The following is a 14,371-nucleotide window of genomic DNA, read 5'->3' as shown; positions in this document are numbered from 1 at the left end:
ACTGTAAGAAGACTTCTGGAAACATAATTTCCTTATTAATGCGCAGCCAAAGGCTCGCCGCCATCATTACGCACCAAATTTGTCACAACATCTACAACAGTAGTCATAGAGAAGTTTTCTAATGGATTCTGTAATTTTGACAAAATGATGGCTTCAGACACAACCGAAGTCGGCTCCATGGCGCTGATGCTCATAGCCTTTAATAGCTTTAATATAAGCTACAATTAAACTCTTCAGTATCTTTCAGTCTGCCTCCTGCTCTAGCCTGAGCACAGATAACTTGATTTGCTGCATTAATAGCGTACTGACTACGTCCTTGTCACTTAAATTGGGTTCAAATTGATGAGGCTGGATGAATCCTTCAAGCAGAATGTCTGAGAATTAAAGGTAACCATTTTCATTGTGTAGTCAAAGTTTAATCAAATATTACCGACAATCTGAGCATCATTTGGTATTTTTATTACCGGCATGATAATTTCCATAGAATAAGATGGTGTTACAACAGAGGTTAAAGTGTACTACCTTTTTCTGCTGAATACATATATGATTACCTATGAAGTAATGTAGGTTATTGATCCTAGTAACACTCTTTGTATGTTAGTCAAAGTATTTAAATAGTAAATTGTCAGATTGACTACCCTCTAAGGGTTGAAAGCCGGTTATTACAATTGAATTTTGCTACTGGCTGAGATTAGATCCGTGACGTCTTTTTGTTTCAGTGACATCACTAGCCGCAAATCAGCCTGTTTGTGTAGAGTTGTTTGTGTAGAGTTGTTTGTGTAGAGTTGCTTGTGTAGAGTCGTTTGTGTAGAGTTGTTTGTGTAGAGTTGTTTGTGTAGAGTTGTTTGTGTAGAGTCGTTTGTGTAGAGTTGTTTGTGTAGAGTTGTTTGTGTAGAGTTGCTTGTGTAGAGTTGCTTGTGTAGAGTTGTTTGTGTAGAGTTGTTTGTGTAGAGTTGTTTGTGTAGAGTTGCTCAGACAGTGACTTTTCAGAGGCTAAAACTCTGGAAAACAGGCAAGTTTGGGAAAATAAACCTCAAATACTATGTTTTTGGGGTTCTTAGAACAAACGGAGATGGGTGAAAAATAGCATGACATGGGACCTTTAAGCACTGCCTAGTACTACACAAACAGTATGTGTACTGTATGCGTGCCATCCCTTACAGTTGACACACATGGTTTCACTCATAGACTCATAATATTTTCGCAAAAATGTAAAAACAGTGAAGCGTTAACTTGTCTAATGAATGCAAAATTGGATAGAAAATCAATAAAATCTGAAAAAATATAAATATATAGCAAATTCACCTCCATGATAGCGTGTACTGCAGGGGTCCAAGCACCAGTGAGTGTAATCACTGCTGAAGGTTCATCAGCACATTAGAAAGCTAGGCTTTTTAATCGACTCACCAGCTGGAACTCTGATCGCCGTGCATAGGCCTCCTGAATGCCGGCGTCCGCCCACAGAGCGCTCAGCGCCGACACGTACAGCTGGAACTCGCTGGGCTCCACCCCCGAGGCTCCTACACGCCCCTCCCACGACATCACCAGCATGCCCTGCTTCTCGTTTCCACAGCTTTGCCAGCTGATGCCCAGCTTGTCTCGAGCATCCACCAGCACACGCATACCCTGCAGACACACACACACACACACATATCACACAACGAGCGCACAACTTTTTTTTGGTAATGTCAGCAGAATTTTTCCAGACTGCACTGATTAAATAACGCTCCTTCCTGTGCTGCTTCATGAGTAAACCTTCAGCACTGCGTTTGACCTCACTGATAAACACAGAGTGACGTTAACACAGCAGCACACGTGTCTCACTCAAACCCGTGCATGTGTGGCTGCTGGTGGTTTTCTGAAGTAAACCTTGAGGTCTGAAGTTGTGGGAGGTCCCATCCTGAGTGATCATCCCTAACTACAGTACACTAGAAGCCATTTTGTGCCTGTTATCATTCCGACATCATTTTACTTTTACTGCTGCCTTGTGCAGTTGTGAGGCCTAACTACTTTTTGAACATGAGAACGAAAACCAGTGTGACTCACTTTGTGATTGTTATTCACATGATTCACCATTAAATCCTCCTACTTTACAGAGTGACTGTCCAAGTGTGGGAACAGAATAGAACATTTGACCCAGTTGCTACCAGTGATCCATTTACCCCATTATATGTTGGTGGTGACACATGAAGATCCTGGTTTGGGCCTGAGCCTGGATTAGCTTCTACTGTGTACTGGTATTTGTATGTTATTTTATGTGCATGTGTGGATTTTCCTTCTTATTGAGCATGTACACTACCCAAGGGGTTCTCAACCTTGAGGTCAGGAGTGGACCTCACTTGGGGTCGCGAGACACTGGAAGGGGGTCGCCAGGATATTGTTTGAAAAAATTTGAATCCATTTTTGGTTATTTTTTTTAACCGTTTTTCTGCAACTGCACCAAACCTATTTTCATCACGTTTTGCCATATGTTTGCTCCTGTTAATGCATTTTTGCTACATTACTCCCATTTCTGCCACTTCTCCATCAAATTCCAATGCCTTTTCTGCACATTTTTTTCCACTTTTAAAACATTTTCAGCACTTATAAAGACTTTCCACCACTTTTCCAACCTAATGTTGCATATGTTGACCCATTGTTGTCTTTTTTAACCTCTTTTCACAATATTTCATACATAATTTTACCAATTTAACCAGATTTGAGATTTGTCGTGCCCATTATTTGTTCCTACTTTTTAAATTACCTTACCCTAACCCCTTACCCCCATTTCTGGCACTTTAAAGCCAATATTGACACTATGAACGATTTTTTATTACTTTTTCTGTCTGTTTTTAGCCACTATATTTTACAACTTTTTAACCAATTTCTGTGCTTTTTAAAATCTCATTTCACCACCTTTTCCACCTATTTTATTTCTGATAAAAAGAGGGATTTACATCTTTAAGATGACAATATACTATGGCCCAAATAATACTACACTTTCTGGATAACACTGGATATTATTCAGATAAATACGGTAAATAAATGTAGGTACCACAGATTCATAGAACAATAGACCATCACTTTGCTGACTTTATGGATAAAAGCTCCCCCCTTTATTCCCCCTTATAGACGGCCCTGTCTCCACATGGTTGTTCTCTGGCAACTTTATTTTGGGGGTTGCTGGCTGAAAAAACTGCATTACACTACAAGTAAAAAGTTTGGCCACACCCTCTCATAGAATTTAATTGGGAAAGTGTGTCTAAACCTCTGTATACAGTTAAAAAGGACGATCAATATATTAGGATTAAATGGGAGTGAAAAAGTTACAAGTGGAGATATTGTGGCGCCATAAGCGTCTTTATCAAAACAATGGAGCACTGACTTGACCAGATATCAGTTTAATTTGTGATTCTCATGATACAGTCAGGGAAAGCAACCTTGAAGGCTGTTTAGCAGTGAACCTTCAACATGCCATGTGTATATGATCGCAGCACCATCCATATATGGCTCAATGTCAGCATGTGTTAGCAAAAGGATTTAGTCTTTTCTTTGTTTCTGCTGAGCTGCAGAATTTAAATTAAGTCAAAGTCTCTTGGTAGCTTTTTGGAAGCTTACAGTCATATAATATAATTTCCCCTTTCCTCTGATTGACTGGTTGGAATAATCAGAGCCAAAGGCCAGATTTAGTCTTCCTCCATTGTGACTACTGAATCATTACGAGTTGCTGGATTTCAGGTTCTGCTGCGACTATGATCCTAGCTTACATACAGCCCATAAATAGAGACTTCACATTCCAAAATAAACTAATACAATATCACAACAGTGATATTTCAGTGGACTATCCAGGAAATATTTGTGTAAAAGCTCCAATTCAGGTAAAATATGAAATGGATTTCCAATATATTCAAGAAAAAAAAAAAGATTTGTTGAAGCTTATATCCAGTGTTTCTGTCAGTATCTCACTACCTAAGTTTTCTGACAGTTGAAGGATGGTTTTTCAAATGGTTTAATGTTTTCCTCCAAAAGACCCAAACGCCCACATCATCAACAGATCCTTCCCAGCACTAAAACATCTTTTAAAATAACTTCAAAACCTTCAAACGCAAAAAAAGTCAAAGATGATGCCTCTATTTGAAATAGAAGGATGAGAAATAACATTCGTGGGTGTTAAAGGAAGCAGAATGAAAGAGACGGATTTCTGATATGAGTGTGAGTCCCTGTATGACTCAGTGATGTGTTTACTTTGTGTCTGAATCCATACTTTTGGTGTCTTCAATTGTTTGAGCTCATTCTTTTTGCAATTGATAATGAGTGACAATGATTCGAAATAAAAACCCAGTGAGAATATTTCTAATCCCTCTTTAAAACACTCGATTTAAATCACTCTTTAAATCGATGATTCGACAACCAAGCAGTTTGAACAGTAAAATCACTGTGAGTGAAGACTGAGTCACAGACGACTTTATCAGTTTCCTAATCTGTGGCATTAGTGCCCTAATCCATCATGTTCATGTCTGTCTCTCTTCCTGTAACACTGCAAGTTTACTGTGTTCACTTTGTCTGAATGAGGATGTTATTCACTCACTAAGCAAGGTTCAATTCAGCAATTCATAACTTCTGCTTTTCCAAAACAAGTGTGCTTGTTTCTCTGAACCACACTAAAGTCATTTTTGTGCAAGTGAGCCAGTTTATGAACAGGGCATTCAGTTGTTTGCATTAAACTTCTCTACTTGGAATAATGATGACTTGAATCTCGCAAGCACTACATAGGTTTTATGTTTCTACAATAGAGTAAAGTGATAAATGAGCAAACGAACACACAGCCACAGTGTAGAAAATATCAGAGACAAAGAGCTGTGGTCAGGACTCATTGACACAGTGCTAGTTTGACATTGGCACAAGTGACAAAAAAGTGATAGCACCACAACATGATAAACAATCCCTGTGCCCTGACTTAAAACCAAAACAGAAATACAGAAAAATCAAAAACCAGACAAGCAGCGTTTTTCTGTTTTAAGATTAAATATTGTTGTGTTTGATATTGGATATTGATGGGAAACTATGGACGAGAGCTTGATGTTTTAAGCTCAGCACACAGAGGGGACCCACAGACGGGGAGGACTTTACTACCGGACAAAAATAGAGCAACGCATAACAAGTCACATTACTAATGAACCGGTGAATTGAAATATTATTAATACATAAATAAATAAAAACTAAAGAATGGATGTTACGTAAAACATGCACATGATATGTGATTAAAGGAACCAGAGGTCGTGTAATGAATCTACTGGTGATAGCGGTATTTATAACGTGCAAAATATATATTTTTACTGCCCCAAAAAAGCTGTAATTGTTTTTGCTAAAGTGTCAAACCGTAAAAGCTATTCCTCACACCAGCCTCACAGCTGACAGTCAGTCACCAGTTTATCTGGGTACTATTTGGACCGTAACACTGTTAAGTCAGCCAATGACTCTTTAACGAAATTTCATCGACTCGCAAATTAGACCTCTTTTCCATCGGTGTGAGGTGGACAACATGCTACAAAATCATTTTTTATCAAACGCAGCAGAATAAAAGTCTGCCCCCATCTGTGGGTCCCCTCTGTGTGGTGAGCTTAAAACATGAAGCTCTCATCCATAGTTTTCCTTAAATATCCAAATATCACACAAACAGAAGATTTAATTTTAAAATAGTTTTGGTTTTAAGTCAGTAAAACAAAATAACCATACGGTTTATTTGTTATTTTGATTTGGTTTTAAACCGGAATAACAAAAGAACGAAGGGTACACAGATTGTAAACCCTTTGATTTTCCATAATCAAGAAAATGGATGGAAAATGCAGAATTCACGTTCTGAAACAAAAACAAGCGATCAGAAACAGTTTTTTTCCCTCTCTTTTTTGAAAACCTGACACATCACAGCAAAAGCATCTCCAATCACATGGCTGCGCAGGATTTTATGCAAAACACGAGGGTGATTCACCAATTGGTTTTAATAAAAAGTTTCAAAAATATTGTTTTGTAATCATACTAAGCAATTTTATGCAACGTAATCTTGCGTGATTTCAGCATAAGTCGTCTGAAGCACATTAAAGTAGAATTAACAAGGTAATTTGACTCTTTTAACCTTATTTAACATTTGGAACAATTTTTAGGAAGTTTAATAGTCTGTAAAGTCATCTACATGGAGAAACTTTATAGTAAGTGTCTATTCGTACGGTTGCCGTACGGACAACCCCTGGTGCTATTGGTGCGTTTACCAAAGTACATATACTGTATGTAGCGTTTTAGGATTAGGGTTAAGTTTAAGTTATAACCCTATATTACAACAATTTTTAGGGTTAGGGTTAGGTTTAACCTCAGTCACGTGACTTAAACTGGCCAATGAGGGGCGCTGCGTACAGATAGAATGTCGGTATATTATTACAGCAAATGTACGGATAGCCACTGCCAACATTATATCAAGAATATTTGGTGTTAAACACATGGCTGAATTGGCACAGCTTGATTTTGTTCATCAATAGTTCATATGTATTAAGTACCTAATACACTGCATTAACACTGCTCACTCCATGATTTACAATGAGATGCTAAAAAGATTGTGATTTATTGCATAATGCATTTTCAACAAGAATATCATGTCATGTGATCAAACAAAATACAAAAAATGTACTCCAAAAACAAAAACATCTATAAAGATTCAGAAAACAAGGACAACATGCACAAAAAATAACAAGTTATTCCTTCGTGTTCTCTTGATTAATTCCATCCTCCTTACATTATTAGTTTCCACATTTTGTCCAAAAAAATGTATATTCGAACAACAATGTGAAAAAAATGATCTGTTTTGAATCCAATTTTGTTGTAATTGACACACAACAGTTAGCTGGTACAAGTATTACCACATTGTGTTTAGGGTCAGTCTATGTATTCATTCTTTGACATTGTAAAACACACAGTGATCTGTCCTGTTATGGTTCACACACGGATTTCTATTTGTGATGGATATAATTTTGGACAATCCTATACCATTATTAGGGCTTTGTCATAAGAAATATATGAAATGATAGATAGTATACACAATAATATTAATTCAGAGATATGCAAGCATGGGTCATCATATTATAATAAAGTAGACATTATTCGTTAAAACGAGTGAAAGTGCAGGGGACGGACCAATTTAGGTCTATTCAGCATGATCCAGATTTTGTCATGCCTATCAGCAACTACACACACCATGCGTTGTGTGTGCTTTGCTTTCCATAAACTGGATGTTGTTAATTGTGAAAGCGTGGGTGTGTATGTGGGGGATTGTATTCTGACTCGAGACAGGACAGTATGTAGGCTTGTGTCTGGGCGAAAAAGTAAACGTGTGTGTGTGTTGTCTTGTCTATGTAGGAGTGTAGGGCTCTTATCATTCTTGTCTGGGGCTGTGTAGCACTCAAGGCGGATGTGCTCATCCCTCAGGAATAGTTTGGTATTGTTAGCTGGTGAAGGAGGCCCAGCCATGGCAGCAAACAATGGGACACACACACACACGCACACACACACATCAGGATAAAAATATGCACTATATCAACAAGACCTCTTCGTGGGTTTGAGTGGGTGTATGACTCCTGGCCTCAGGACGAAAAAATAATATAACAGGAACTCAGCAATTACCATGTTCATGTAAAAGTGACTTTTCTGTTTACAAAATGTATTACACAGCAGATTAGATTATCAGAATATTTAAACAAGAGATTAAATCCTCAATTTCTAGGAAGAAGTGATCAAATATTGTACTGTTAAATCTCCTGGAACTTCCCCAAATTTAGGACCCAAATTTGTAACTTTAACAAGTGTGTGTGTGTGTGTGTGTGTGTGTGTGTGTGTGTGTGTGTGTGTGTGTGTGTGTGTGTGTGTGTGTGTGTTGCTCTCCTGTCCTTACCTTCAATATGTTCTCATAAATCGTGTCCCTGAAATCTAGCAGTGCTTTCTGATCAAACTCCTGTCCGTTAATGATGCGCATCTGTTTGAGGAATGTAGATTTTCCGCTCTCTCCGGCCCCGAGCAGCAGGATCTTCACCAGCCGCCGGACGGCTCTCCTCTCCCGGGCCAGCATGGCGTCTATTTCCCGGCTCCTGCGCCGCGCCTCTCGCTCTCGCGCCGCGTCCCTCTCCCGGCCGCCCTCCTTGCTGCTGCCCGGGTCCCGGCTCGCCTCGGCCGGGAGCAGGCAGCGGCTCAGGGAGCGGACCACTCCCGACATGGCGAGTCGTGGGAGAGAAAAAAAAAGTTCACCGAAACTGCAGTGAGATAATGTTCATCATAGGACTGAGGTCTGTGGGATGGGGTGATGACCCAGCACGGCTACATCCACTCAGTAAACTCTCTCTCTCCAGGGCTGAAGAGCCCAAACACAAAGCCCGCATGAAGTGGAAGCTTTTACCTCAACTCCACCAGGCAGGCAGTCCCAGCCCATCTCCGTGTCCTCCTCAACAAAGCTCACCCACAAGTTAAGTCGAAAGCTACAGGATATAATGAGTATCGAGTGAATTGAAGTCAGGTCCAGAAAGAGGTTTAATGTTGCTGTTTGCCGCTCAGTGGGACGGTCCTAACAGCCGACCCAGCGGGGCTTGAACTTGAGAGTGTCGGACTGACGAGGCGCCACTGCACTACAAAGGGCCACCACTAGAGGCGTTATTTGGACATACTCGGCCCAGTGGTTCCCAAACTTTTCACTGTCCCGTACCCCTTCAGACATTTAACCTGAAGCCATGTACCCCCTACTCCTGCACACTTAAAAACATAATAAGGTAATGTTATATACAATGTAGCCCCACAGTGAATTTTACCTATCCTGTTTAGGAATAATGTATATCAATATTATTGTTATTAATAATTATAATAATAATAATAGTAATAATAATAATAATAATAATAATAATAATAATAATAATAATAATAATAATAATAAAAACATTTGCATTTCCCAAAGAAAATACAAGTGAATACGCAGATGCTGGCCTGCATCACACTGCATTAGCTTATCATTGGCATTAGCTTGCATTAGTATTAGCCTAGCAATAACATTAACCTAGCATCATCATTAATATGAGCATAGCAATAGCATTAATCGAGCATTAATATTGACCTAGTATTAGCTTTAACCTAGCATTATCATGGCCAATAAAGTTGATTCTAATGAGGATATGTTTCAAACAGGTAACTAAGAAGCTTATGAATGCCCACAAGATACAGAGTAGTTCAGATACATCTAAACCCTTTATAATAGTCCCAGTAGACGTGCAGTGAAGTTCATGACTGGTCAGGCACTGACTCCTCTAGAGCAGCGGTTCTCAAATGGGGGTACGTGTACCCCTAGGGGTACACAATGGCACTACATGGGGTACTTGAGAGAGAGAGAGAGAGTGAAAAATGAACATAAAGTTTCAGTCTTGGTCCTACCCCAAGCGTGAGATGACAGGAAATTATAAAAACTACAGAAATCAATCTATTCAGAAGCCAATAAATCAGTGTTTTTCCAACTTGGGGTCGGGATCCCATGTGCAGGGATCACCCAAAATTTCTGAAAAATAAAATACATTTTAGATTCCTTTTTAAAAACACACAATTGTTAACAACTGTATTTCTATATTTTCACTTTGTGAAATAAAAAGTCTAGTAAATAAAGAAATCTGAGCTCAAACATGATCAAAAACTATTTCTAGAAAAAATTGTCTTTGGGGTCGCCAGAAATTCTTGATATCAAAATGGGGTCATGATCCAAAAAAGGATGGGAACCACTGCTCTATAAATACTGTTTTTTTTTCCCACTTACTTACAAAATGAGATTCTTCACAAAACAACAACAAAAACATACAAAATAGGAGAAAAATATACTGAATAGTAAAAACAACAGACAAACTACACAAAACGACACCAAACACACACACACACACACACACACACACACACGCACACACACACAAAGAGAGACAAATATTTACTATTACCAGCAACACACAAAATGGCAACAAAGACACACAATAAATGAGAAATACACAAGATAACACAAATACACAAAAATAGAGAAACAACCAAAAGACACCAAAAACACCCACACTGAGAGAGAATAATACTGTTTCATATACAAAATGTGTGTTATCACTCCTTCATTCTATCATTATGCTCTATAGTTGTTTTTTCACAGTATTCTGAGCAAAATGTTCTGGTCGGACAAAGGGGTACTTGGATTCAAAAGTAAGAGAAGGGGTACTTTGAGAATCAATGCTCTAGAGTCAATGTAAAAATGTATGAACCCAGAGTCAAAGCTTTTTTTCCTCTTGCACTTTACTTTTAGCAACTGTTGCATATTAGACAAGCCTCATCACTGTCCATCAAGAAAACTTGTCTCAAAACCCATTTTTATTCCTTGTCTTTCAACCCATGTTAGTGTTCTATAGTTACTGTTTTGCAAAACACTTAGGCTACTTTTAGTGTTTATTCTTGTTTTACTTAGCTTATTTTATTGTTCTCCTGTTTGCATATTTATGTACAACCCAGTCTCACAGCAAAATATGTATGAATAAAATGAAGTTGAGTTTTATTCTGTACTGAAAAGTAAGAGTTTGAATGTAATGTTGCTATACTGATAATAAAGACCATCAATATTTCAATTTTGTCCTTATTTGAAACATTTAGTTGTTTTAAAAGATGAAATTTCCAACAGCTTTTGTTTTGGGTATTTTTATTGAAGCTTTTTCTGTCCTTATTTCCATGTTTTTTTTTTTTTTTTTTAAATTATTACAGTTACAAATGTTTTTAAAGACAATTTGAAGTTACTGTACATTACTTTGAAGAAGATGCTGGAAATGCTCAAAGGCAGAAGAACATTTGTGGTATTTCGTCTGCTCTGGTGATAGGCTTCTCTTGACCCGACTCTGCTATGGAACATGCAGATAAATGACGAATAGTGTTCAAACCTGAAACTAACAAGTTGTCACAAAAGTCCAACAGGAAATGCTGGTTTCAACACAGCTGTCAATATTTGAGAGTATGCTTGCTCATGCAGAAATCTTTTTTTTCTATTATATGTTACAGTAATAATAAAATGAAAAATGAAAAGTGATAGGAGACGACTTCTATGTATTTAGTACAAATATAGTTAAATTGAAATAAGTTGGATGTTTTTTTGTTTTTTTTTCCAACAAAATAAATCAATAAAGGTGAGATCATCTGTACTCATTAGAAATGGCAAACAGCCAGTCCAGGTACATCCTATAGGTTTACATGTATTTGGATGATGAGGCTTTTTGTTTTCAACAACTAACCAAAGATGATAATAAATGTGTATTCCCCAGGTTACAAAGGGTTTGGGTTGAAACACTTCTTTATACATTTTCTGTATTTCATTCTTGTGTTTGTAGACCTCAGCTGCACACAAATACTCTTTGGGAGGTAGGTTGGTGGTTCGAATCCAACTCCATCAGGCAGTGTTGTCTTTGGTTGTAGTTATTGGCCCGCCATTTAATTGTTAATTATATATATATATATATATATATATATATATATATATATATATTGTATCAGTGAATGTTTTCAACTATCTCAGGCCATCCTTCACAACACATTCCATTTTCCTTATATTCCATCTTAATCAAAATTATGTGATAATTTCTCAGGTCCCATTCAAATGTACTAAGTGCCATCAGATGTTGTTAAAAGATAAATATAATTATTATTTTTCATGGTGTTTTTATTAGTCTACAAAACCAAACTGAGTATGCATTCAGTTTGATTCATCATCCTCTCTTTCTGTCTTTGCAGAGCTGTTCCAGTTCTCCTTTTCTTTGATTTGCCACATGTAATGTATCTGCGCTTTTCTTTTGTTTGTCCACTCATTCAATTCATTTTCTCTCCTGTGAGAAATAAACCCTCTTACGTCAAGTTGATGATTCAACATCAGGAGTTATGTCCTTTAAAGTTTTTTTGCCCTTCTTTGTCCTATTCACTTTTCAGTTGTTGTTCCAGAAGTGTTGCATGCTTGTCCTTTGATAATTAATGAGTGTTGCCGATATGTCAGTTCAAGATAATTCAAACTGACGCAAAGAACAGACTGAACAGCTGTTCAGTAATTCTACTGCTAATATTAAACAGATGCAATGATCCACAGCATAAACCATTATTACCTAAACATTAACAGGTGTAGTGAAATCCTGATCATCTGATTGACACCTGTTTCTGATTTTGAGATATCAGGCATCGAGTAAACATTTTTTCTAGTCATGCATATCTTGTGACTGGTAAGATGAGGTAGTAAACTAGTTAATGGCTTATATTTACTTGTAATTACCAGTTTTATCACTGAAAATGATTGGTGTTTTTACTGGTAGAATGCCAGACAAGGTTACACGGTTGTAGTTGTTAAGTTTTATCAGAGGCTAGCAGATACTCTTCTTGGCTAATGAATGAGGCCCATTTCCATATCGGCAGATGAACCAATGGAATGGATTGGTACAGGAAAATTAATCCCTTTGAATGTAGCATAGTTAACAGGAATTTACAGGTGTGCAGGTACACATTGGAAATGTCTGTACTAAATACAGGTTAAATATCTAGGTTGATAATTACACTGGACAAAAATATAAACGCAACACTTTTGTTTTTGCTCCCATTTTCCATGAGCTGAACTCAAAGATCTAAAACATTTTCTATAAACACAAAAGACCTATTTCTCACAAATATTGTTCACAAATGTGTCTAAATCTGTGTTAGTGACCATTTCTCCTTTGCAGAGATAATCCATCCCAGCTCACAGGTGTGGCATATCGAGATGCTGATTAGACAGCATGATTATTGCACAGGTGTGCCTTAGGCAGGCCACAATAAAAGGCCACTCTAAAAAGGTTTAGTTTAATCACACAGCCACAGATGACTGAGGGAGTGCGCAATATGCATGCTGACTGCAGGAATGTCCACCAGAGCTGTTGTCCATGAATTGAATGTTCATTTCTCTACCATAAGCCGTCTGCAAAGGCATTTCAGAGATTTTGGCAGTACATCCAACCCGCCTCACAACCGTAGTCCATGTATAACCACACCAGCCCAGCACCTCCACATCCAGCATGTTCACCTCCATGATCGTCTGAAACCAGCCACCTGGACAGCTGCGGCATCTATCGGTTTGTATAAGCAAAGAATTTCTACACAAACTGTCAGAAACCCTTCAGGAAAGCTCATCTGCATGCTCGTCGTCCTCATAGGGGTCTCGACCTGACTGCAGTTTGTCGTCGTAATCGACTTGAGTGGGCAAATGCTCACAATTGATGGTGTTTGGGATGTTGGAGAGGTGTTTTCTTCATAGATGAGTCCCGGTTTTCACTGTTCAGGACAGATGGCAGACAGCGTGTTTGGCGTCGTGTGGGTGAGCGGTTTGCTGATGTCAACGATGGAGTGGCCCATGGTGGCAGTGAGATTATGGTATAGGCAGGCGTATATTATTGACAACGAACACAGGTGCATTTTATTAATAGCATTTTGAATGCACAGAGATACTGTGACAAGATCCTGAGGCCCATTGATGTGCCATTCATCCGCCACCATCACCTCATGTTGCAGCATGATAATGCACGGCCCCACGTTGCAAGGATCTGTACAGAATTCCTGGAAGCTGCAAACATCCCAGTTCTTGAATGACCAGCATACTCACCAGACATGTCACCCATTGAGCATGTTTGTGATGCTCTGGATTGGCATATACGACAGTATGTTCCAGTTCCTGCCAATATCCAGCAACTTCATACAGCCATTGAAGAGGAGTGAACCAACATTCCACAGGCCACGATCAACAACCTGATCAACTCTATGCGAAGGAGATGTGTTGCACTGCATGAGTCAAATGGTGGTCACACCAGATACTGACTGTTTTTCTGACTTTTTGTTCAGTGTATGTCTGCAGTGGTCAGTATCTAATGATCTGTCACCAAAAGAAGAATAATGGTGAATTTCACAGGGCCATGGTGAATGGTTAGCGCTCACAGGCCATAAAAGTTAGCCCATGGATGGGATTAAATCAGGGCTGCCGGACTCCAGTCCTCAAGGGCCGGATTCCTGAGACTTTTAGATGTGTCACTGCTCCAACACACCTCGTTGAAACCAATGTGTTGTCATCAAGCTCTGCAGAAGCAGATAACAAGCCATTCAGTTGATTCAGGTGTGTTAGGGCAGGGAAACATCTAAAAGTCTCAGGAATCTGGCCCTTGAGGACTGGAGTTCGGCACCCTTGGATTAAATGCATGTGGAGAAAACGGAAGTGCACCTGAGTCTGTTATAAAATACACAGAGAATATACTCAAACATAATGTATACAGTTTTACTCGTGTTCCAACACAACACTTGCACGTTT

The 14,371-nt window shown here is 38.6% G+C and overlaps 1 protein-coding gene across 1 annotated transcript in view; it reads right to left on the bottom strand.

Moving 5' to 3' along the window:
- gna12a (guanine nucleotide binding protein (G protein) alpha 12a) overlaps positions 1-8,628 on the bottom strand; it is a 40,138-nt gene extending 31,510 nt beyond the window's left edge. Inside the window, exons 1-2 of the mRNA XM_028459156.1 lie at positions 7,916-8,628; positions 1,408-1,626 (exon numbers count right to left, since the gene is read on the bottom strand). Of these exons, the coding sequence (XP_028314957.1) occupies positions 1,408-1,626; positions 7,916-8,233 (537 nt within the window). The 5' untranslated portion in view covers positions 8,234-8,628. The remainder of the gene's footprint in view (positions 1-1,407; positions 1,627-7,915) is intronic.
- Positions 8,629-14,371: the final 5,743 nt, after the last annotated feature.

Source organism: Gouania willdenowi, chromosome 1 (assembly GCF_900634775.1).
Source record: "Gouania willdenowi chromosome 1, fGouWil2.1, whole genome shotgun sequence".
NCBI classification, from domain to species: Eukaryota; Metazoa; Chordata; class Actinopteri; order Blenniiformes; family Gobiesocidae; genus Gouania; species Gouania willdenowi.
The sequence above is the reverse complement of the archived record's forward strand: the minus strand, read 5'-3'. Positions and strand labels throughout refer to the sequence as shown.